Source organism: Ornithorhynchus anatinus, chromosome X2 (assembly GCF_004115215.2).
Source record: "Ornithorhynchus anatinus isolate Pmale09 chromosome X2, mOrnAna1.pri.v4, whole genome shotgun sequence".
Classification (NCBI taxonomy): domain Eukaryota; kingdom Metazoa; phylum Chordata; class Mammalia; order Monotremata; family Ornithorhynchidae; genus Ornithorhynchus; species Ornithorhynchus anatinus.
Genome location: NC_041750.1, coordinates 4,005,804 through 4,029,124, shown reverse-complemented (window position 1 = coordinate 4,029,124; position 23,321 = coordinate 4,005,804). Strand labels below are relative to the sequence as shown.

At 55.6% G+C, this 23,321-nt stretch overlaps 1 protein-coding gene across 2 annotated transcripts; it reads left to right on the top strand.

Moving 5' to 3' along the window:
- The first annotated feature begins 1,294 nt into the window (after window positions 1–1,294).
- HK3 (hexokinase 3) lies at window positions 1,295–22,787 on the top strand. 2 transcript variants are annotated; one of them, XM_029052448.2, is made up of 21 exons: window positions 1,295–1,334; window positions 3,004–3,036; window positions 6,636–6,846; window positions 12,277–12,353; window positions 12,674–12,839; window positions 13,126–13,280; window positions 13,548–13,673; window positions 13,873–13,968; window positions 14,244–14,343; window positions 14,749–14,932; window positions 15,553–15,708; window positions 16,334–16,567; window positions 17,056–17,351; window positions 17,956–18,104; window positions 18,386–18,505; window positions 19,518–19,613; window positions 20,262–20,361; window positions 21,051–21,234; window positions 21,486–21,641; window positions 22,136–22,369; window positions 22,461–22,787. In XM_029052448.2, the coding sequence occupies exons 4-21, from the start codon at window positions 12,306–12,308 to the stop codon at window positions 22,603–22,605; spliced, it is 2,745 nt and encodes a 914-aa protein (XP_028908281.1). In that variant the 5' UTR covers window positions 1,295–1,334; window positions 3,004–3,036; window positions 6,636–6,846; window positions 12,277–12,305; the 3' UTR covers window positions 22,606–22,787. The 2 variants fall into 2 exon arrangements, with proteins under 2 accessions (XP_028908281.1, XP_028908278.1); XM_029052445.2 differs by having other exon boundaries at window positions 14,241–14,343.
- Window positions 22,788–23,321: the final 534 nt, after the last annotated feature.

Sequence of the window (23,321 nt, the reverse complement as noted above, 5' to 3'; positions counted from 1 at the left end):
CTCTTTGGGGAGTGATCCGGAAGGCAGGCCCCCTCCCCCCCACCCCAGAGGGCCCCAGCGGAAATATCTGCCCTCTGCATTCCCTTGTGACCCCGAAGAGCTCCGGGTGACCCCACGGGTAAAGGGTGGAGCTCGGGATTAGTGCCCAGGCTCCTCGACTACCAGGCCAGAAGTCTTCCCGCCAGGCCACGCTGCTTGAGCACCACTTCAAGGGGACTGTGGTGGAGCCGGGCCTTCCCCACCCGGGTGTCCGAGCCCAAGCCTGGGCCTCAGACCGTTATTCCCGCCATAAGTGTCCCCTGGAGGGATTGCCCGGATCCAAACTTGAGAGAGAAGCGGCGTGGCCCAATGGAGAGAAAGGGCACGGGATGGACGGGGGGAGCGGGAGATCTGAGTTCTAATTCTGGTTCTGCCCCTTCCCTGCTGTGGGACCTAGGGCGAGTCACTTTGCTTCTCGGGGCCTCAGTTTCCTCGTCTGTAAAATGGAGATTCGGTGTCCGTTCTTCCCCTTAGATGGTAAGCCCGATGCGAGACAGGGATTGGGTCCGAACCGAATGTATTGCATATTAGCCTCAGTGTCAGTGCTTACCAGATACCCTAGTATCATTACGATTGCATCAGCTCCGGATTCATTCGGTAGTATTGAGCGGTTACTGTGTGCAGAACACTGTACTAAGCACTTGGGAGAGTACCATATAACAATAAATAGACATAGCCCCCGCCCACCGTGTGCTCCAGAGAAGGAACTGCCCTCTGTCAGGGCAAATAGGAGCCCCGTCCGGCAGGAGAATGCCAGTGGTGTTTGCCGGTGCCATTCTCAGCGAGAGGAAGGTGAGGGTCTCGCCGATCCTGCCCCTTTGTCTTGCCCAGGAGGCCCAGAAACGTGTTGTAGGCCAGCTTATGTTGAAAAAAAATATTCCTCATTCACAGACCTTCGATTCCTCCCCCGGGGAAGCAGTTTCCAGCGTGACCTTGTCGGGGAAACGAGGCCCAGGGCGGGTCTTAGCGGAGGCGGCCGCTTAATCACGGCTAGCTGTCCCCCGGGCACCGTACCAGAAGGTCTCGGCTCCTTCTCCCACCCTCCCGCTCTGTCAGCCTTGGGCGAGGACCCCGCCAAGCCTCCCCGGGATCAAATAAAAATAACCGCTGTATTTAAGCGCCTACTATGTTCCCAGCACCGAGCACTTGAGCGGGATCATCAGGTCGGACACAGCCCCCTCCCACCTGGTGCTCGTGGTCTAAGCGGGAGGGAGAACGGGTATTGAATCCCCATCTGACAGTCGAGGAAACCAAAGCCCGAGAAAGGAAGTGACTTGACCGAGGTCACGCAGCAGGTAAGAGTATTCATTCATTCACTCATTCAATTGTATTTATTGAGTGCTTACTGTGTGCTAAGCATTGTACTAAGCACGTGGGATCATAATAATAATTGTGATATTTATTAAGTGCTTCTATGTGCCAAGCACTCTATTGAGTAATAATAATAATGTTGGTCTTTGTTAAGCGCTTAGCGTGTGCAGAGCACTGTTCTAATCGCTGGGGTAGATACAGGGTAATTAGGTTGTTCCGCGTGAGGCTCACAGTTAATCCCCATTTTACAGATGAGGTAAGTGAGGCACAGAGGAGTTAAGTGACTTGCCCACAGTCACACAGCTGACAAGTGGCAGAACTGGGATGTGCTAGGGTAGGTGCAAGAGGGAGCTCCCATAAGGAGCTTCCAGTCTACTGTGTGCAGAGCACTGAGCTAAGCACTTGGGAGACTCCAATAGAGTCAGTAGACAATCTACTGACAACTACAAAAGCAGCTTGGCTTCGTGGAAAGAGCCTGGGCTTGGGACTCAGAGGTTGTGGGTTCTAATCCCCGCTCTGCCACTTGTCAGCTGTGTGACTCTGTGGAAGTCACTTAACTTCTCTGTGCCTCAGTTCCCTCATCTGTAAAATGGGGATGAAGACTATGAGCCCAAATGGGACAACCTGATTACCTTGCATCTAGTCCTGCGTTTAGAACAGTGCTTGGCACATAGTAAGCGCTTAACAAATGCCATCACTATTATTATTACTATTCCAATCTACTACTGACAATCTGTAGACTGTAAGTTTGTTGTGGGCAAGGAATGTATCTGTTTACTAAGTTGTGCTCTCTCAAGCACATAGTACAGTGCTCTGCACAAGGTAAGTGCTCAGTAAATACAATTAACTGACTGACAGAATCCCAGCCCTCAAGGACCATTCATTCATTCAATAGTATTTATTGACCGCTTACTATGTGCAGAGCACTGTACTAAGTGCTTGGAATGTACAAATTGGTAACAGATAGAGACAGTCCCTGCCCTTTGACGGGCTCACGGTCTAATCGGGGGAGACGGACAGACAAGAACAATAGCAATAAATAGGCTCTCACGTAACATCCAGTCTACTATGTGCACAGCACTGAACTAAGCACTTGGGAAAGTCAGTGGACACAATCTCTGCCCTCAAGGAGCTTCCAGCCCTCCAGGACACATGGAGAGCTGCTGTCCATCTCGCCCGTCAAGGGGCAGCGACTGTATCTGTTACCGATTTGTACATTCCAATCGCTTAGCACAATGCTCTGCACATAGTAAGCGCTCAACAAATACTATTGAATGAATAAAAAGACTGAGCCACTGGCTTCCTGCTCCGTGGAAGGCAGGACACCGCTTGGCCTCGTCCTAAGAGCCCGAGCTACCCCGAGCCTCCAAGCACGGCCCTAAACTCCCGGAGCCGCAAGCCTTCGCTCTTGGAGCCAGGAGGAAAGTGTCATATTTTGATGGTCGTATTGATTCGTTCCCTGTTTTCCCCCTAATGAAAAGCAGTTTATCAGTTATGCACCATCAGCTCAACCCCCGCTGGGTTTCTCTCTCATTAAATGGCAATTTATTGGAGGTAGAGCTTCATAAACCAGGGAAGGGTGAGGAGTGTTTATCTCTTGGTCTGCAGATCAGGGCAGGGTTGAATCTGGAGGTGGATTTTTTCTTCCCATAGGGGTTGCGGTCGCGGGGAGGAGATGGAATCAAGGTAAGCAGGAACTCTTGGGCCCCGCGTGGAGGACGACTCTCCCCTCCAATGCCCCCTTTCTCCCAAGTACTTAGTACGGTGCTCCTCACCCAGTAAGCGCTTAATATTTGTGGTGGGAGATTAGACAGTAGCCACCGCTCATGCTCTGAGGTAGAACTCAAGGGCCCTAGACATAGTAGGACTAAAGCCTCCCTTCCTTATTATTATGATGGTAGTTGTACTCTCCCAAGCATTTAGTACAGTGCCCTGCACGCCGCAAGCGCTCAATAAATGTGATTGAATGAATGAAACTTAAGTGCTCCACCGTATCAAGCGCTGTTCCAAACTCTGGAAGAGGTATAAGTAACTGATGATGTACTCTCCGAAGGGTTTAGTACAGTGCTCTCCACACAGTAAGCATTCAATAAATAAGATGGATCGATTGAATCAGGTCAGTCGCAGGCTCAAAGTCTAAGTAAAAGGGACAAAGAGCACCGAATCCCCATAGTACAAATGAGGAAATTGAGGCCCAGAGATGCTAAGTGACTTACCCAAGGTCATACAGTAGATAAGATTTGAAGTCTCTGGCCTTTTTCCACTAAGCCTTCCTCCTTCCCTCCCTCCGCTTTTATGTTCTGATGAGCCCTTCCCTCCACCTGGGTCCGTTGTTCTTGGTCCCGTGAGGAACTAGTTCGATGCCGGGAAAGGGTGGGGGAGGAGAGAAGTCAAGTGAGTCATGGGAGAAGACGTGACAGACAAAGGTTGTGATTCCATCCTCAATTTATTTCAGCGTCTGTTTCCCCGAGCTCCTTGAGGCCAAAAATTGCACCTCTCGACTGCCCTTCCTTCTAGTTGGGCAGGAAGACGCAGGTGGAATGGAGACTGTGATCAACCTGATTGGCTTGCATCTATCCCAGCACTTAGTACAGTGCTTGGCACATAATGAGCACTTAACGCATACCTCAGTTAGTATTACTCTCCCAAGCGTTTAGTCCAGGGCCCCGCACACAAGAGACTGGAAGATCCTGAGGGCGGGTATTGTGACTATAACTAGCTTTAAAAAAAGGGTATTTGTTTCGATGGTATTTACTGAGAGCTTACTGTGTGCAGAGCACTATTTTAAGCGCTTGGGAGAGTACGATGCTATGAGCCAGGCACTGTTCTAAGCACTGGGGTAGATACAAAGTAATCAGTTCGGACATAGTCCAAGTTCCACATGGGCTGCCGGTCAATCGCCATTTTATAGATGAGGTAACTGAGGCCCAGAGAAGTGAATTGACTTCCCCAGGGTCACTCAGCAGATAAGTGGCAGAGTCAGGATTAGAACCCAGGTCTTTCTGACTCCCGGGCTTCATCTCATCTGGAAGTGGGGATTAAGACTGTGAGCCCTATTTGTCCGGTGTCCAACCTGATTAACGCACGGGTCTGCCGTGTGACCTTGGGCAAGTCTTTTCTCATTTCATTTCTCTGAGCCTCAGTTCCCTCATCTGTAAAGAAATGGGGGTTGAGACTGTAAGCCCCATGTGGGACAAGGACTGTATCTACCCTGGCATTTAGAACAATGCTTGGCACATAGCGCTTAATAAGTACCATTATTATTATTATTGTTATTAGTTTGCATCTCCCTCAGTTCTGAGTACAGTGCCTGGCCCATAGTAAGCGCTTAACAAATACCATAAAAAAAGAAAAAGAAAAGCACTGGCATAGACACAGGATAATCAGGTTAGGCACAGTCCCTGTCCCACACAGGGCTCACAGTCGAAGGAGGAGGGAGTGGGATTGAATCTCTATTTTACAGATAAAGAAACTGAGACCCAGAGAGGTGAAGCGGCTTGCCCACGGTCACCCAGCAGACAAGTGGCGGATCCGGGATTAGAACCCAGGTCCTTCAAGTCTGTGCTCTAGCCCCTAAAGTGCTCTGCTTCTAAGAGTAGTAAAGGGTAGAAAAAGTAGGAGCAGGAGCAGGAGGTGGGTGCGGATCACTGGACTAGAGGTGAGAAGGGAGTGGCCTGGATGCCCACCTAGGGTGAAGGGGCAGGGAGTCCTTAGAAAAAGGTGTTGTGAGAAGCTTTCTGTCCCCGGCCCCCAACCCTCCTTCCTCCCCTAGCCCACGGCCTTCCACGAAAACGGGATTTTTGAGCTGGAGCCAGAGTCCTGATAGGGAATGAGTTGTGTGGACTGAGGAATGGCGGGGGAGGAGAGAAGGGAGGGGAGAGAGTGGGGGTGGTGTGGGGGAGCGGGGGAAGAGAGAGAGGAGGACGGGGGGGAGCAAGTGAGAGTGGGAAGACTCCACGTCATTAAGCTGTGGATGAAAGTCCAAACAGTTCCTGCAGGGGATGGAGCGGGTACAACCATTGCTCTGATCTGTTATATCGTTCTCTCCCAAGTGCTTAGTCCAGTGCTCTGCATATACTATGTGGTCAATAAATATCACAGGTTTTTTTTAATGGCATTTGTTAAGTGCTTACTATGCGGCAGGCACTGTACTAAACACCGGGGTAGATCCAAGCTAATCAGGCTGGACGCAGTCCATATCCCACACGGGTCTCACTGTCTTAATCCCTACTTTACAGATCAGGTGACAGTCACAGAGAAGTGAAGCCACTTGACCAAGGTCACACCACAGACAAGTAGCCAGAAGCAGTGTGGCTTAGTGGATTAAACGCAGGCCTGAGAGTCAGAAGGACCTGAGTTCTAATTCCGGCTCTGCCACTTGGCCTGCTCTTTGACCTTGGTCCGGTTTCTTCATTTCTCCGTTTCAGTTTTCTGGTCTGTAAAATGGTGGGGTCGGGGGTTGATATCCATTCTCCTTCCCGCTTGGACTGCGAGCTAGCTCCATGTTGGGCATTGTGACCTGATGATCTTGTAGCTAACCCAAGTGCTTATTACAGGGCTTTGCGTAGAGCAGGCATTTAACAAATACCCTGAGAATCATTGCCAGGTCAATCTCACCCAGCTCCCCTCAATTAAAGCCCCACACAAAAGTGTCTGCCCCAGAATAATAATAATGATTATGATAGTACTTAAGTGCTTACTGTGTCAAGCACTGTTCTAAGTGCTGGGTTAGATAAAGATCATCAGGTTGGACACAATCCCTGTCCCACCTGGGGTTCACAGGCTTAATCCCCATTTTACAGATGAGGTAACTGAGACCCAGAGAAGTGCAGCGACTTGCCCAAGGTCACCCAGCAGACATGTGGCAGAGTCGGGATTAGAACTCAGGTCTTTCTGACACATAGGCCCGGGCTCTGTCCACTAGGCCATGTTACAGCCAAATTGACCCTGGTTGCCCCCCCTGCCCCAAGTGCTTCCCTCCACTGAAAGTGGGACTCAGTCCTTCTTTTTGGTTTTCACTTAGATATCTGAGTTCAGCCTTCCTGTTTCTTCCTGCCCCCAGAGCGCCTACTTCCCCACTCCTTCACCGCTGCTGGGCTCACGACCCTGGCCCCCACCCCGGCTCTGGGGTCGGGCCTTTTGGGGAGCGCACTGGGTTTGGACAGTGCGTAAAACCCTGGTTTCCCAGAGTATGGCAGATGGCCCTGGGTGGACTTGGGGGAGGAAGGGGGCGGGATCTGATTTAAGAGATCTCTTTCCTCTCGCTTTCACTTTACTTTGTAAAGCCCGACCGAGGACGGGGAAACTGTGTTGGCTTCAGGGAGGGAACCTAAGGTCACATAGCTTCCCGGGGAGGTCTGAAACCAGGCAGCCCGGTGCCAGCCAGCCATCCCTGTGCCGCCCGGACAACCACCCAGCCAACCCTGTGCCAACCGGACCACCGCCCAACCAGCCTTGGTGTCACCCGGCCAATCAGCCAGCCCGCCCTGTGCCACGGTAAGGTAAAGAGCCGCTGAGCCTCTTGTTGACCTGGCTCTATTTAGCAGCTGAAGATGGGGAGGACTGAGACCGCCCGCTGCATCTGCGGAGCTGGCTGCCGGCCCTGTCCTAGTGTTGAATGGTTGGAGAGCTTGGGGAGAAAAGGAGGAGGAGGAAGAGATGGGGAAGGTGGGCAGTGGAGAGGAGAGGGGATGCCGGGTAGGAGGACGGCAGAGGAGAGGTCATGAGGAGGGGGGAGCACTGCCTCTAGAGAGGTCGAGTGGGCCCATCGGGGGGCTGTCCAGGCTACCGGCCGAGCCTGGGGCCGAGAGGAAGCTCGCCATTGCTGTTTGAGGGGAGAAAGCTCTCTTGGGTCCCGGCCTCCGGCCCTTCCCAGCTCAGCCTCCCCGAGCAGGTTCAGCAGCGAGTGAGGGCCCAAACCCAGGAGCTGTGGGTGGTGGGGACCTCAGGGCAGGGACCCTCACTGCCTATGGGGCCAGGAACCCTGCCACTCCCGACCCCGGGTACCCACTTCTTGTCTGAAAATGGGGCAACTGGAGTCTGTGCGCACACGTCGAATGGGTGTGTTTTCTCGACCGGCTAGTGTGCGTGTGTGCATATGCACAGGTGCTGCAGGCAGTAAACACGGCACCGCCACAGGGGTGGTTTCATTATGTACCCACCTAGCCTTTTCAGGGCCCTCCCAACACACATACACTCCCCCACTATACACACACACCCCCATAGGTAAACTCCTCAGTGGTGCTTTGAGTTCAAAAGACAGCTGTACATTAGAGAAGCGGCGTGGCCTAGTAAATAAAGCACGGCCGGGGAGGCAGAAGGTCATGGTTTCTAATCTTGGCTCTGCCACATGTCTGCTGTGTGACCTTGGACAGGTCACTTCCCTTCTCTGGGCCTCAGTTCCCTTATCTGTAAAATGGGGATTATGACTGTGAGCCCCGTGTTGGACAGGGATGGAGTCCAACCTGATTATCTTGTATCTACCCCAGTGCTTAGAACAGTGCCTGGCCCACGGTAAGCTCTTAGCAAATACCATTATTATTATTATTATTTGTGTGTGCATATGCGTACTTTCTGAAAGCGTGTATGCAAGTGTGCGTACCCCCATCGGCTCACAGTTGTGTGTTCGGAAATGTCTGAGGAGCGGGTGTTTGAGTATGGGCAAGCTTTAATGAATATAACATCTGTGATATTAAGTGCTTACTATGTGCCCAAACTGATTTGCTTGTATCCATCCCAGAGCTTAGTACAGTGCCTGGCACATAGTAACCACTTAACAAATACCATTATTATTACACGGCAAGCACTGTACCTATTGCTGAGATAGAGGAGATAATCGCGACCCAGTCTACATAGGAGGGAAAACAGGTGTTGAAGGCCCATTTTGCAGATGAGGGAATTGAGGCTAAGAGAAGTTAAATGATTTGCCCAAGTTCACACAGCAGGTACATGGGGGAGAGGGGATGAGAACCCAGGGGTTCCTGTGTTGGTAGTGGGGTGTTTCTATGGGTGGGTGGGTGGCTAAGGGGGTTTGTGTGTGTATATGTGCACATTTACTTTGGAGGTGTGGTGTCCAGCGGGTGGGGCTGAAAAAAGACAGAGGCCTGGGAGGCAGGTGTCAGGGTCAAAGAGAGGGGGAATAGAAGGGTAGAGGGGGAGGGGAAAGATAAGGTCGGGAGGATCTGACCAAAGCTCTGCTGCATCATCCTCTTCCTGCTGCTTCTCTTCCTCTTCTCCCCCTCCACTTCCTCTTCCCCTCTTCTTCTCCTCCTTTCCCCCCCCCCCTCTTCTCCTACTCCTTCCCCCATCTTCCTGAGAACCCCCTTCCTCCACTCCTCCCACCACCCGCACGGAGAGGGGTGTGTGCCCTCTCTTCCTTTCTCTCTCTCTTTCGCTCTCACACGCGCACACGCACACACTCTCTCACTCAGTCCCTGGCCTTAAGTGCCTCCCAAATCCTCCCTCTCAGCAGACTTGGGGGAACCAGAAGCAGAAGGGTACTGAATTCTCAGTCAACCTTTCACCCCTTAGAAAATCCTTCCCAGAGACTGTGGGGGGGAGGCTGCCAGAGAGAGACTGGGAGGGTGGGGGCTTCAGTCCCCTTGCCGTCTACCCACTTCCTCTCACCCTCCTCTCCTGGCCCATTTCGGTGGCAGGCAGAACCCCCACACCGTGACCACCCCATCTGTCTCAGGATGCGTGGTCGAGTGTGTGCGTGTGATAAGCTCAGACTGGCTTCGTGTCACCTCACCTGCCATAGCGGAAGCCTCAGTGCTGGGCAGGTTGTCCAGAAACCCTAATGTCAGCCTTAGGTGCCACCCTACCCCTGCCCCTGCCCACCCGGCCCTTCTGGGTTGCGGCTGAATGTGGCCCTAGGGTGTGGTTGTCCACCTCAACCTGCACCTGATCACTTCCAGTCTGGGCTTTGGAATCAGCAGGACTCCAGGCCTGCTCGGAAGGGCAGATGCTCCAGAGTCCAGAGAAGGGGGGGTGGGGAAGGGAGCGAGGTGTGTGTGTTTATGTGTGTGTTTCCCCCGTCTAGACTGTGAGCTCACTGAGGGCAGGGATCGTCACTCTTTATTGCTGAATTGTACTCAACCAAGTGTTTAGTACAGTGCTCTGCACACAGTAAGCGCTCAATAAATACAATTGAATGAATGAATGAATGTGTACATGTGGACACATGCGCAATTCAGGATGACAGCATTTCTCTGGCAAATCCAGTCAATGGTATTTATTGAGTGCTTACTATGGACAGTCCTGTAGACTCTAAGCTCACTGTGGGCAGGGACTTTGTCTACCAACTCTGTTATATTGTACTCTCCCAAGTGATTAGTACAGTGCTCTGCACACAGTAAGCACTCAATACATACCACTGATTGATCAATGGTAGACCATTGCACTTAGATTTTGGAAGAATACAATACAGTAGAATGAGTGGATATTCTATTGCACAAGATTACAATAGACAACAACAAGCTTAGAGTCTAGAGGGGGAGATAGACATTAATACAAATAAGTAATTTATAATATAGAATTTAAAGATAGGTACATGGATGTCGTGGGGTTGAGGATGGGGTGAATATCAAATGTCCAAAGGTCACAGATCCACGTACGTAGACGAATAATGGAGAACGAACCGGGGAAAAGGGGGCTTAATTGAGGAAGATCTCAACTCCTCACCACTGGTTTAAAGCACTTAACCACCGTGACTGTGGGCAAGTCACTTTACTTCTCTGTGCCTCAGTTACCTCATCTGTAAAATGGGGATTAACTGTGAGCCTCACGTGGGACAACCTGATTACCCTGTATCTCCCCCAGCGCTTAGAACAGTGCTCTGCACATAGTAAGCGCTTAACAAATGCCAACATTATTATTATTATTACCTCACCTCTCTGCTCTCCTGCTCCAACCCAGCCCACACACTCTGTTCTGGTGCCAACCTTCTCACTGTACCTCTATCTCGTCTATCTCGCCGCCGACCTCTGGCCCACGTCCTGCCTCTGGCCTAGAAAGACCTCTGTCCTCATATCGGATGGATAATTGCTCTCTCCCACTTCAAAGCCTTATTGAAGGCATATCTCCCACAGGAAGCCTTGCTTGACTGAACTCTCCTCCTCTCTTCTCCCACTCCCTTCTGCACCATTCTTACTTGCTCCATTCGTCCTCCCTCCCTTTCCCACAGCACATACGTGTATAGCTGTAATTTATATCTTTATTTATCTATTTATTTATGTTAATGTCTATCTCCCCCTCCAGACTGTGAGCTCACCGTGGGCAGGGAATGTGTCTGACGGTATATTGTGTTCTCCCAAGCGTTTGTACAGTGCTTTGCACACAGTAAGCATTCAATAAATATGATTGAATGAACCTCTTGGAGGAGATGCGATCAATGGTATTTATTGAGCGCTTACTGTGTGCGGAGCACTGTACTAAGCCCTTGAGTGAGTTCAGTATAACAGAGTTGGTAGACATGTTTCCTGCCCACAAGGAAGTTATAGTCTAGAGTGGGAGACATTCATATAAATTTATAATTAATATAAATACATAAATTACAAATATAGCCATAAGTGCTGTGGGGCTGAGGAAGGGGTAAGTAAAGGGAGAAAACAGTCAAGTATAGGCACCTCCTCTTCTCCAATCCCCCGCAGCTTCATTCCCGAGGTCATACAGCAGACAAGTGACAGAGTCGGAATTAGAACCCAGGTCCTTCTGACTCCCAGGCTTGTGCTCTGTGTCGTGCAGTGTCTGGTGCCATTTTCTCTTTTGCCTCCCGACCCTCTCCAAATAAATTTCGTGCTCCCAGAGAACGGCTCCCTTGGTATTTGCTGTGGGCCATCCTGGTCTGTCCTCAGCAACCGATTTCCAGCGTTCAACTGGGTCACAGCATTGTCTGAGTTGTTTTACCACCACTTCCTTAAAATGTTTACTCTGCCCTTTCGGTTTCCCAATTTCAACTTTCCAAGCAGCAGCTAATGGGGCTCGTACTGTGGCCCACGGTCCCTCCCCACCCCCACCCACCCAGTCACTCCACCACATCTGCGTTGAGGGGAGCAGAACTTCATGCTACCGCGTTAATCCAAGCATTTATCCTGTCCCGCCTTGATTACTGAATCGGGCTCCTCCCTCCTCCCCTCTCTCTTCGCTCCAGTCCATACTTCACTCTATTGCCTGAATCATTTTTCTAAGGAAACGTTCAGGCCATGTTTTCCCATAATTTAGGAAACTCCAGTGGTCAACCATCCACTTCCGCCTCAAACAGAAACTCTTCACCATCAGCTTTAAAGGACTTAATCCCCTTGCCCCCTCCTACCTCACATCGCTGCTCTCCTACTACAAACCAGACTGCACACTTCGCTCCTCTCATGCCAACCCTTTCACTGTACCTCGAACTCATCTATCTCGCCTCCGACTTCTGCCCATGCCCTGCCTCTGGCCTGGAACACCCTCACTCTTCATGTCCAACAGACAATGACTCTCCCCACCTTGAAAGTCTCACTGAAGGCATATCTCCAAGAGGCCTTCCCTGACTAAGCCCTCCTTTCCCCTTCTCCCACTCCCATCTGCGTCATCCTGATTAGGTCCCTCTATTCCCCCCTCCCTCAGCCCCACAGCACTTATGTCCATATCCATAATTTATTTCTATTAATGTCTATCTCCTCCTCTAGACGGTAAACTCATTGTGGGTAGGGTCTGTGTCTATCAATTCTGTCATATTGGACTCTCCCAAGTGCTTAGTACAGTGCCTGGCACACAGTAAGTGCTCAATAAATACCACTGATTGATTGCATTAGACATAGAGGGTCAGCTGACATCCACCATCTCCTTAATTCCCAGCCAGTCCCATGCCCCAGCCCCCTCCCAGATCCACGTGGTGTTGGGGTGTCAGGGCACCTCAGATGCCCATCTGCCTCCCTCTCCCCACAGTCGGCTGCTGTCCAGTGCCCACGATCGGGATGAGCGTCCCTCAGAGTGAAGTGCTGCAGAATGGGGTCCCCGAGTTGGTGAGTCCCCCGACCTTGCCCCCTCCCGACTCCCGGCGACTTGCCCTGGCCTAGCCCGGTACCTAGCTCTGATGCACAAGCAATGCCCTCCGGCCCTCATTTGCCCTCCCACCCCCCGCCCCAGGACTCGGGCGGGCTGGGGCAGGAGGAGGGAGGGAGGAGGAGGAACCGTCAGAGGTGATGTGAGGGTCATCAGGGTTTCTTCTCCACCACCCCTTTCTGGGGTCCTTCTTCCATCTTCCGCTTAGGCTTGGGATGCCTATGGTGCTCTCAGCTCTGCCCCCATACACACCTCTCTCTTTCTCTCTTTCTCTCTCCAGGTGCAGGAGTGCCTGCAAGTCTATGACCTGTCTGAGGAGCAGCTCCGGGTAATCCAGGCCCGCATCCTGAAGGACATGGAGCATGGGCTGAGCCAGGGCCAGACCAAGAGCACCTCCTCCATCCAGATGCTACCCACCTACGTGCGCTCCACCCCGCATGGCACCGGTGAGTGGGTGGCCACGGCCAGCTCCCAGCTGGGCCCCTGTCCTGCCTGCTCTGGGGCCCAAGGAAGAGGGTCCTCTTCCCCTCGCCCCCGCCAGCCCTTTCCAGCGGGGCCCCCTATCTCCCCCAGCTTCAGGTGGTCCCGAGGGCATGAGAGGCAGTTCCCATCAATCCCCCAGCCCACGGCAAATCCTACAAGTGGGGAGTGGGAGGAGGGGCCTGCAGGAAGGGGCCGAGGAAGTTGGGGATCTCAACCTGACCTCTTCCTACCACCCTGCCCCATCCTCAGAGAAAGGTGACTTCCTCGTGCTGGAGCTGGGGGGCACCGATGCCACTCTGCGCGTGCTGTGGGTGACGCTCACCGGTGATGCCCACCGTAAGGTGGAACCAAAGAGCCAGGTGTTCTCCATCCCCTCGGACGTCATGTTGGGCTCGGGCCTGCAGGTGAGCACCCCGGAAGCGGGGCCTGATCCAAGCGTGGCCCCCGCCCGAGCCCAGGGGACGGTCTGAACCTGGACCGAGTCTGAGCCAGGCCCCGGCTGAGAGTGGGCGGCCGAGGCCGGCCAAGGGCCGGCCGCGGGAGTTCCAGGGACAGTGGGGAGAGGAAGACGGGAGGGGAGGGAGTGCCAGATCAGAGCTCAGGGAAGAGGTGGGCCCAGGGCACCCTAGCCCGGAGAACCAGCCCCCACGACTCGCTCCCCCTGCCCACAGCTCTTCGACTTTGTGGCCAAATGCCTCACCAACTTCCTGGATCAGCAGCAGGTCAGGGGAGACAAACAGCCCATCAAACTGGGCTTCAGCTTCTCCTTCCCCTGTCACCAGACCGGCCTGGATCGGGTGAGGCGGGCCAGGTGGGGTGGCACTGGGACAGGGATGGGGGGAGGACATTGTTAATTAGCTGGGGGCAGGATGGAGAGGTGGGAAACTTGGAGGTGGGAGTGAGGGGCAGAGGGGGCCTCGAGGGAGTGGGGACCCCCAGCTGAGAAACCCAATCAGACAGTCTGACCAGCCGCCCCCTCCTCATCTTTCATCTCAGAGCACCCTCATCTCCTGGACGAAAGGCTTTAAGTGCAGTGACGTGGAAGGGAAGGATGTGGTACAGCTGCTAAGAGATGCTATCAAGCGGCAAGAGGTTAGGCAGGGTCAGGGGATTGGGAGAGGCCCGGGGTCAGGTGGGGGGAAGAGGGCAGGGTCTGGCATCGGTGGTGGGGGAGTGGGCAGGCCCAAGTGGGTGAGTGGGCTGGGGAGAGGAAGACGGAGATCTGGGCTTGAGGTGTGTATGCTTGCTTTTAGCCCCTGGGCCCACCAGAAAGCACACCCTGGGCAGCACTGGAGGGGCGGCAGATCCTGCTTCCCCCCCTCTGCCAATAACCCCTGAGGCCCCACTCCTGCCCTCCCTCTCAGCAGAAGTACAGGATCGATGTGGTGGCCGTGGTGAATGACACGGTGGGCACCATGATGAGCTGTGGCTCTGAGGAGCTGCCCTGTGAGATCGGGCTCATTGTCGGTGAGAGCTCCCTCCACTTCCCCGGCCTCTCATCTCCCCCTCGGCTTTCCTCTGGACACCCCATGCCGCCCATGGCATCCCCCACTCTTCCCCAGTCTCTCACCTCCGTGTCTCCCCAGGCTTCCTCTCTGTTTTCTCCCCATCTTTCACCTCTTCAACCTTCCTCAGCCTCCCATCTCCCCCAGTCTCCCCTCCACTTCTCCCCTCCCCCCGGGAGCACCCCCATGCCTCCCTCGACCTCCCCTAGCCTCCCCGGGCTCTCCTCGGCCTCCTCCCTCCCGCGGCCTCCCAAGTGGGAAGTTTACTGGTCCCACGCTCCCCCTCTCTACGCCCCCTAAGAGCGATCCGGTCCGTGACCCCCTGCCCTTCCCCGGGTCCGGGGCCCGGCCCGACCCGGCCTCACAGACACGGGTACCAACTCCTGCTACATGGAGGAGGCGCGGCACGTGGCCGGATTGGAGGAGGAGCAGGAAGGAGGAAAGGTCTGCGTCAACACACAGTGGGGCTCCTTTGGAGACGATGGATCGCTGAAGCAGACCTCTTTCGACGTCCAGCTGGACCGGTTCTCCCTGAACCCCGGGAAGCAACGGTGAGGTTGGGGTCAGGGGAGGTGGGGGTTGTCCAGCCCGGCATCAAGGGATGGGTGAGGTGGCGGGGCCTAGGAAGGGGATGGGCGTAGTAGGGGGTGTGGTGAGTCTAATAATAATAATAGTATTTGTTAAACGCTTACTACGAGCCAGGCTCTGTTCTAAGCCCTGGGGTAGATATAAAATGATCAGATTGAACATAGTCTCTGTCCCACATTAATCCCCATTTTACAGGTGAGGGAACTGAGGCATAGAGAAGCGAAGCGACTTGCCTAAGGTCACACAACAGACAAGTGGCGGAGCTTCTGAACTTCTGACACCCAGGCCCGGCTCTATCCACTAGGCCATGCTGCTTGACTGAATCTAGGGCTGGAGCATCCAGTAGGGCTCCAGGGAGGGGGCGGGGTTGGGGATGGGCGGGTCTTATAAAGTGACAGGGTGCGGCATGGCGGGGCCGGCCTAGGACAGGAGCGTCCAACTGGATTCCAGGGGGTTGGAGGGGGCGGGTGACTGTCCGATAGGTAGCATGTAATGGGGTGCCCCAGCCCCAGTCAGCCCGGACCTGCGGGGGCAGAAAGGTTGGGCGGATCTGTGACCCCCGGGATCCGCCCCCGCCCGGCAGGTTTGAGAAGATGGTCAGCGGCATGTACCTGGGCGAGCTGGTCCGTCTGACGCTGGTCCATCTGGCCGAGAAGGGAGCGCTCTTCGGCGGAAACATCTCCGAGGCTCTCGAGCAGCGCGACGCCATCCTCATCCAGCACGTGGTGAAGATGGAAGAGTGAGTGGACTGGGTCGGGGGCAGGGAACGTGTCTACCAACTCTGTTCTGTGGTAATCATAATAATAACTGTACTCTCCCAAAGGCTCAGTACAGTGCTCCGCACGTAGTAGGTGCTCAGTAAATACGGTTGATTGATGGGGGGGAGGATGAGGTGGCAGAGGGCTTTTCGACCTCGATCCTGGAGGTGGGGTCTGGGCACCTGGGTCCATTCTGAGAGCCGCTTTTTTAGGGGGGAGGGTCCTGCTGGTATAGAAGGAGGAGGAAGGGAGGGTTTAGAGGGCATCCTCCCCACCTCCCAGCTCGCAGCCGAGGATGCCCACCCCGTGAGGCGAAATGCCATCGATGGATTGACTGATTGATTGGCATTTTGTCTCCCCCTCTAGACTTTAAACTTGTTGCAGGCAGGGAAAAGGTCTGCTAATCCTATTGGGTTGTATTCTGCCAAGTGCTTAGTACAGTGCTCTGCACAAAGTAAGTGCTCAACAGATACGATGGATTGAGGCCGAGCAACTCAGTGCCCCGGTGCCCGCCTTCCTGCTTGCCCCCCGAAGCTTAGAACCCCATCGGAACCAGAGGTCCCAGGCCTGGCTCAACTCCGTGCCCCCTCCCTCTCCGCCCCGCAGCCCGTCGGCCGGGCCGGCCCAGACGCTGGTCCTCCTGAAGAAGCTGGGGCTGGCGGCCAGCGAGCAGGACTGCAAGCTGGCCCAGCAGGTGTGCAAGGCCGTGTCCACGCGGGCCGCCCGACTCTGCGCCGCGGCCCTGGCAGCCACCCTCAACCGTCTGCAGACCAACCGCGAGCTGCCTCAGCTGCACGTGGCCGTGGCCACTGGTGGGGCCGTGTACCAGCAGCATCCCAGGTGTGGTGGGGAGGGTGGGGGCCACCTACCAGCAGCATCCCACCGGCGGAGAAGCGGCGCGGCTAAGTGAAAAGAGCCCGGGCTTGGGAGTCGGAGGACGTGGGTTCCAAACCCGGCTCCACCGCTGGTCTGCTGTGTGGCCTTGGGCAAGCCACTTAACTTCTCTGTGCCTCATTTACCTCTTCTGTAAAATGGGGCTTAAGACTGTGAGCCCCAAATGGGACAACCTGATTCCCTTGTATCTATTCCAGTGCTTAGAACAGTGCTCGGCACATAAGAAGGGCTAAACGAGTACCATGTTTACGGAGCCGGGCGGGGCCGTGTACCAACACCATCCCAGGGGCGGGTCCACTTATTAGCAGCATCATCCCAGGGTCGAAGCCGTGTACCAGCAGCATCCCAGGGGTGGAGCGAGGGCACAGGGGGAGGGCAGGGAGAGTCCCGGTGCCCAGCCGACTTAGCGTCCTCCCCGCCCTCTGGCCCCGCAGCTTCAGCCGGATCCTTCAGGAGACGGTCAAGGCCCTGGTCCCGGCCTGCGACGTGTCCTTTGTGCCCTCGGAGGATGGCGGTGGGCGCGGGGTGGCGGTGGTGACGGCGGTGGCCTCCCGCCAGGCCAAGCACCGGCGGCTGCTGGCAGAGACCTTGGCCCCGCTGCGGCTGGAGGGGCATCACCTGCAGGAGCTGCAGGCCCAGATGCAGAAGGCGATGGAGCGGGGGCTCCGCGGGGAGCCGTCCTCTCTCCGCATGCTGCCCACCTTTGTCCGCGCCACGCCCGACGGTTCCGGTGAGCCCTGCGGGGTGGGTGGCACGGGCATCTCCTTCATTCATTCAGTCGTACTTATTGAGCGCTTACTGTGTGCAGAGCACTGTACTAAGCACTTGGGAGAGGTCAATAGAACAATAAAGCAGCAGCACGGCGCAGTGGATAGAGCTGGCCTGGGAGTCAGAAGGTCACGGGTCCTAATCCCGGCTCCGCTTCGTGTCTGCTGGGTGACCTAGGGCGAGTCACTTCACTCCTCTGGGCCTCAGTTCCCTCATCTGGAAAATGGGGATTAAGATCATGAGGCCCCTATGGGACAGGGACTGTGTCCGACCTGTTCACTCGTATCTACTCCAGCACTCAGTACAGTGCCTGGCACAGAGTAAGTGCGTAACAAATACCATAAATAATAATAATAATCAGGGGTGGCAGGGGTTTCCCTGGTCTCCCACCGACACTGGCTACGGGACCCCTTGGCCCATTTCTGGCTGAGCACGCCGCAGACCACCCCGGGTGGCCCGGACCCGGTTCCCTGTGGGTACGGGGCAGGGCTGAGGAAGCTGGGGGTGGAGGGATGGCCCCTTCTGGGAGGCCCCAGGCTCTAGCCACGATCGCTCCCTCCCTACAGAGCGAGGGGACTTCCTGGCCCTGGATCTCGGCGGCACCAACTTCCGGGTGCTCCTGGTACAGTTGCGCGCCAGGACGGAGAGCGGCATCAGTATCACTAATGAGGTCTACTCCCTCCCTGAGAACGTGATCCAGGGCACCGGAGAGCAGGTAGGGCCCCTGGCCGGGCCTGGGCCAGGCCTTGCCCCCTCCCTGCTCAATCAGCGGTATTTTTCAAACGCTTACAGTGTGCAGAGCACTGTACGAAATACTCGGGAGAGTATGATACAACAGAGTTGGTAGGCACGTCCCCTGCCCACGATGAGCTAGCTCCTCGCGCCTGGGACCCGGGAAGCAGGGCCAGCTCGGTTGGCTGGGTCTGGGGGGTTCCCCTCTGTGCCTCAGGGCCCCCCTCACTCGGGCCCCATCCCCACCTCCCCCGTCTCTTCCAGCTCTTTGACCACATTGTGAACTGCATCGTGGATTTCCAGAAGAAGAATGGGCTGGCAGGGAGAGTCTTGCCTCTTGGCTTCACCTTCTCCTTCCCCTGCCAGCAGCTGGGCCTGGACCAGGTAGGGAGAGGACGGTGGGGCTCGGTCACCAAATACGGAGAAGCAGCGTGGCTTAGTGGAAAGAGCCTGGGCTTGGGAGTCAGAGGTCGTGGGTTCTAATCCCAGCTCCGCCATTTGTCAGCTGTGTGACTTTGGGCAAGTCACTTCACTTCTCTGTGCCTCAGTTACCTCATCTGTAAAATGGGGATTAAGACTGTGAGCCCCATGTGGGGCAACCTGATTACCTTGTATCTACTCCCGTGCTTAGAACAGTGCTTGCCACATAGTAAGCGCTTAACAAATGCCATCATTATTATACGGAGCCCCAAGGCCAGTGGGACAGAAAAGAATCAGGCCCAGCTCTGGCCCCTTCTGGGCTCCCAAGCCAAGAGGTGAGACCACCTACCCAGCTCCCATAGGCCATGCAACCTTCCTCCAAAAGGACGAGAAAGAGTGGGGCTGCTGGAGAACCTGTCTGAAGCATCATGGCGTAGTAGACAGAGTTCAAGGTTCTAATCTGGTCTCTGCCAATTGTCTGCTGTGTGATCTTGGGCAGATCACTTCACTTTTCTGAGCCTCAGTTACCTCATCTGGAAAATGGGGATTAAGACTGTGAGCCCTATGCAGGACAGGAACTGCGTCCAACACGATTTGCTTATATCATCTCCAGTGCTTATTACAATGCCTGGCACATAGTAAGCGCTTAACAGATACCATTATTATTATTATTATGGTGGTGGTAGGTTAGTAGTGGCGGTGGTGTAGATCAGTGTACTAACCCCTGGGAAAGAATAGAGAGGTGGGGATTGTTCATGGAGGGCTTCCTGGAGGAGGTGGGCTTTGAGCTGTGTTTTGGAGGAGAGAGGTAGCTTGGTGGAGAGGAGGAAGAGGGGGAGGCAGTTCCAGGGGCATGGCCCAGGTTGCGGGATGGTCCCCCTCTCCTCCGGGTGGGAGTGGTCAGGTCAGAAACCACCCCTTTAAGGGGCCCAGATGGGAGCCTCACCTGACCTCCCCTCCCTCTTCTCACCCGCAGGGCATCCTCCTGAGCTGGACCAAGGGGTTCAACGCATCCGACTGTGAGGGCAAGGATGTGGTCACCCTCCTCCGCCAGGCCATCGCCCGCAGAAAGGTGGGCCTCGGGACCAACTGGGGCTGGGCATGGAAAGTCCTCGCTGTAGCCATGGTATTATTCAGTGCCAGCTGGAGATAAAGCCCCGTACCAACAGGTGGGTAGGGTCCACTGGGGGAGAACGAAACAAGGTCTCGTGCTGGCAAGAACAGTAGACCGGAGCAGGGTGGTTTAGTGGTTGGACCACAGGCCTGGGTGTCAGAAGGAGCTTAGTTCTAATCCTGGCTCTGACACATATCTGCTGTGTGACCTTAGGCAAGTCGCTTAGCTTTTTTGGGCCTCAGTTCCCTTATTTGGAAAAATGGGGATTAAAGGTGTGAGCTCCATGTGGAACAGGGACTGGGTCCAACCTGATTAGCTTGTATCTACCCCAGTGTTTAGTACAGTGCTTGACACCTAGTAAGCACTTAAGCACCATAATAATAATTATTATTACTGGATTGGCACAAGTGTGGAAGGCTTGGTGTCAGCCTACTGGAAACAGAACCCGCTGGCCAGACCCCTAACCTCCGGGGCTGGGGGAGAGCATCTGTCCCCTCCACCCTCCCTGGGGGAGGTTGCCCCTCTTCCCTAAAGGCCCCTGGGTTTTGCACCAGTTACCATGGCGATGGTGTCGCCTGGTAACTGTAGTCCCCTTGTCTACCCCAGGATGTGCAGCTGAACGTGGTCGCCATCGTGAACGACACGGTGGGGACCATGATGTCCTGTGCCTACGATGACCTCCGCTGCGAGGTCGGCCTCATTGTTGGTGAGTCGCGGGCAAACACTGGCGGGCAAACACTGGCCCAATTCCCCTCCTCGTGATGCCGGGAACCGAGAACCAGTCTCTGTCCACCCACCACAGCTTGGTGCTGGGGGACTGGGCCGTGTCCCCCGATCCCCTTAAGGGGATCCAGCTTCCCCTTCCCTTAACCCTTTGGTTGACCAAATAAGTCCTAACTCTGCCCCTTCATCATGCAAATACAGTTCCAGCTGCCATGTACTAGCAATGATAAGAACACCTGTTAAGCACCGACTGTTTGCAGGGAAGGAATACTCAGGTGAAACTTGGGCACAGCCCCTGTCTCTTATGGGAGAAGATGATCTGCTGGATCAGTGGGGGAGAGTTCAGGGATGGAGAGGGGAGAATTAGGGTTGTTGGATGGTCCGTACTGGGTCACTAGGGGAGAGTTAGGGGGAGAAAGGAGAGAAAGGAGAAAGGAGAAAGGAGGGCATCCAGCACACTGTTTTTCCCCACGTCCTGCTGCTTCTGTCGAAGGCAGAGACCTGGGCAGGGTGGGGTGTGGGGCTGTGCCAGAACCTCAGGTCCCCGGGGGGTGATGCCCCTTGATGTCCTGGGCAGGCGGAGCCACTACTGGGGTCCATCCTGATGTGGGGGAAGGGGCTGGAGAGCTGCAGGGGAGCGGTGAGGACCCCTAGCCAGCGGGTGCTCTGCAGGGACCGGCACCAATGCCTGCTACATGGAGGAGATGAAGCACGTCGTGACAGTGCCTGGAGAGGAGGGGCGCATGTGCATCAACATGGAATGGGGGGCATTTGGGGACGACGGGGGGCTGGAACACCTCATCACAGATTTTGACCGGATGGTGGACAAGAACTCCATCAACCCGGGAAAGCAGAAGTAAGTGCCACGGGGGCTGGGGGGCCAGACAGGGGAGTTGGGGGCCTGGAGGTCAGAGGGGGCAGGAGGACAGAAGTGGGGTGAGGGAGGTCCTGATCTGGGGGGACTAGAGGGGGACAGTGAGTCACCCTCAGCCAGTGGGCAGTCTGCAGGGGTGAGCACCAACTACTTGGAGGAGCTCCGGAGGGGAGGGGGGAAAGGCTGCGGTGATTGACCCCCTTCCGCTCGGGGTACCCCGGGCACCCCCGCAGGTTTGAGAAGCTCATTAGTGGCATGTTCTTGGGTGAGATCGTCCGCTCCATCCTGCTGCATCTCACCGAGCGCGAGGTCCTGTTTCGGGGCCGCCAGATCGACCGCCTCCAGACCAAGGATATCTTCAAGACCAAGTTCCTGTCGGACATCGAGAGGTGCCGGACCCTGGGGGGAGGGGCAGGGGCAGGACTGACCCTCCATTTGAGGGAGGGGGGCAGGTGCAGCCCTCCACTTGGACCTTGGTGGGTGGCTGACTCAGGGCCCACTCTGCCCATCAGTGTGGCCTAGTGGAGAGAGCCCGGGCCTGGACGTTGGAAGGGCCAGGGTCCCGATCCCGGCTTCGCCACTTGTCTGCTGTGTGACCTTGGGGAAGTTACTTAAGTTCTCTGTGCCTCAGTTCCCTCATCTGTCAAATAGAGGTTAAGACTGTGAACTCCATGTGGGACAGGGACTGTGTTCAAACCGATTTGCTTGTATCTACCCCAGCTCTCAGTACAGTGCCTGGCACTGAGTAAGCACAATTATTATTTTTGCAGACTGCGGGCAGGAGGGCCAGAGGGAGGGGGACTTGAGGGGCCTGAGGATGAGGGCGACCATCCAAATATCCATCCTGAGGCTCCTCTCCCCCCCTCCCACCCCCTGTTCCCAGGGACAGCCTGGCCCTGCGGCAGGTGCGGGCCATCCTGCTGGATCTGGGCCTGCAGCTGACCTGCGACGACGCCCTGGTGGTGCGGGAGGTTTGCCAGACCGTGTCCCGGCGGGCCGCCCAGCTTTGCGGGGCCGGCGTGGCAGCTGTTGTGGAGAAAATCCGCCAGAACCGGGAGCTGGACCAGCTGAATATCACCGTGGGTGTGGACGGGACCCTCTACAAGCTCCATCCTCAGTGAGTGCGAGGGCGGTGGGCTGGGAGCTGGGGCCCAGCGGTCCCCTCCCCCCGCGGCTGGCGGTGACCCCCGGCTCCGTGTCCCCCGCAGCTTCTCCAGGCACGTGCAGGAGGTGGTGCGGGAGCTGACACCGCGATGCACCGTCACCTTCCTTCAGTCGGAAGACGGATCGGGCAAGGGAGCGGCGCTCATCACGGCTGTGGCCTGCCGCATCGCCAACCAGGCTCGACCCTGACCAGCCGGCGCAGGGCCCCTGCGACCCCCCACCCTGGGCCGGGCCGAGGCTGCAGGCCCTGCCTTCTCCGGCCTGACACCCCTGGGAGTCTGCCTGGAGAGAACAGCTGCTATTTATTACCCGATTGGAGCCGCTAGAGTTTATACTGATGAAGAAAGCAACAGGAATCACGTTCACTGGAAGCTTCTGGTCCGTCTCCCCCTCCCCACTCCTCTCCCACCACTCTCCCACCGTTCCCCTGGAGTGCCATCACTTTAAAGGTGCCCGGCCCTGAGGGTGATCCCGAGCCCAGAGAAATATTTCTTGTGAGATAATAATGTTGGTATTTGTTAAGCGCTTACTATGTGCAGAGCACTGTTCTAAGCCCTGGGGTAGATACAGGGTAATCAGGTTGTCCCACGTGAGACTCCCAGTTGATCCCCATTTTACAGATGAGGGAACTGAGGCACAGAGAAGTTAAGTGACTCGCCCACAGTCACACAGCTGACAAGTGGCAGAGCCGGGATTCGAACCCATGAACTCTGACTCCCAAGCCCGGGCTCTTTCCACTGAGCCACGCTGCTTCTCTGTGAGATGCAGAGAGGATAGAGCCTGGGGCCTGGGAGTCCGAAGGACTTGCCACTTTTCTGCTCTGTGGCCTTGGGCACGTCGCCTCACTTCCTCTGTGACTCAGTTCCCTCATCTGTAAAATAGGGAGTAAGACTCTGCGTCCTCTG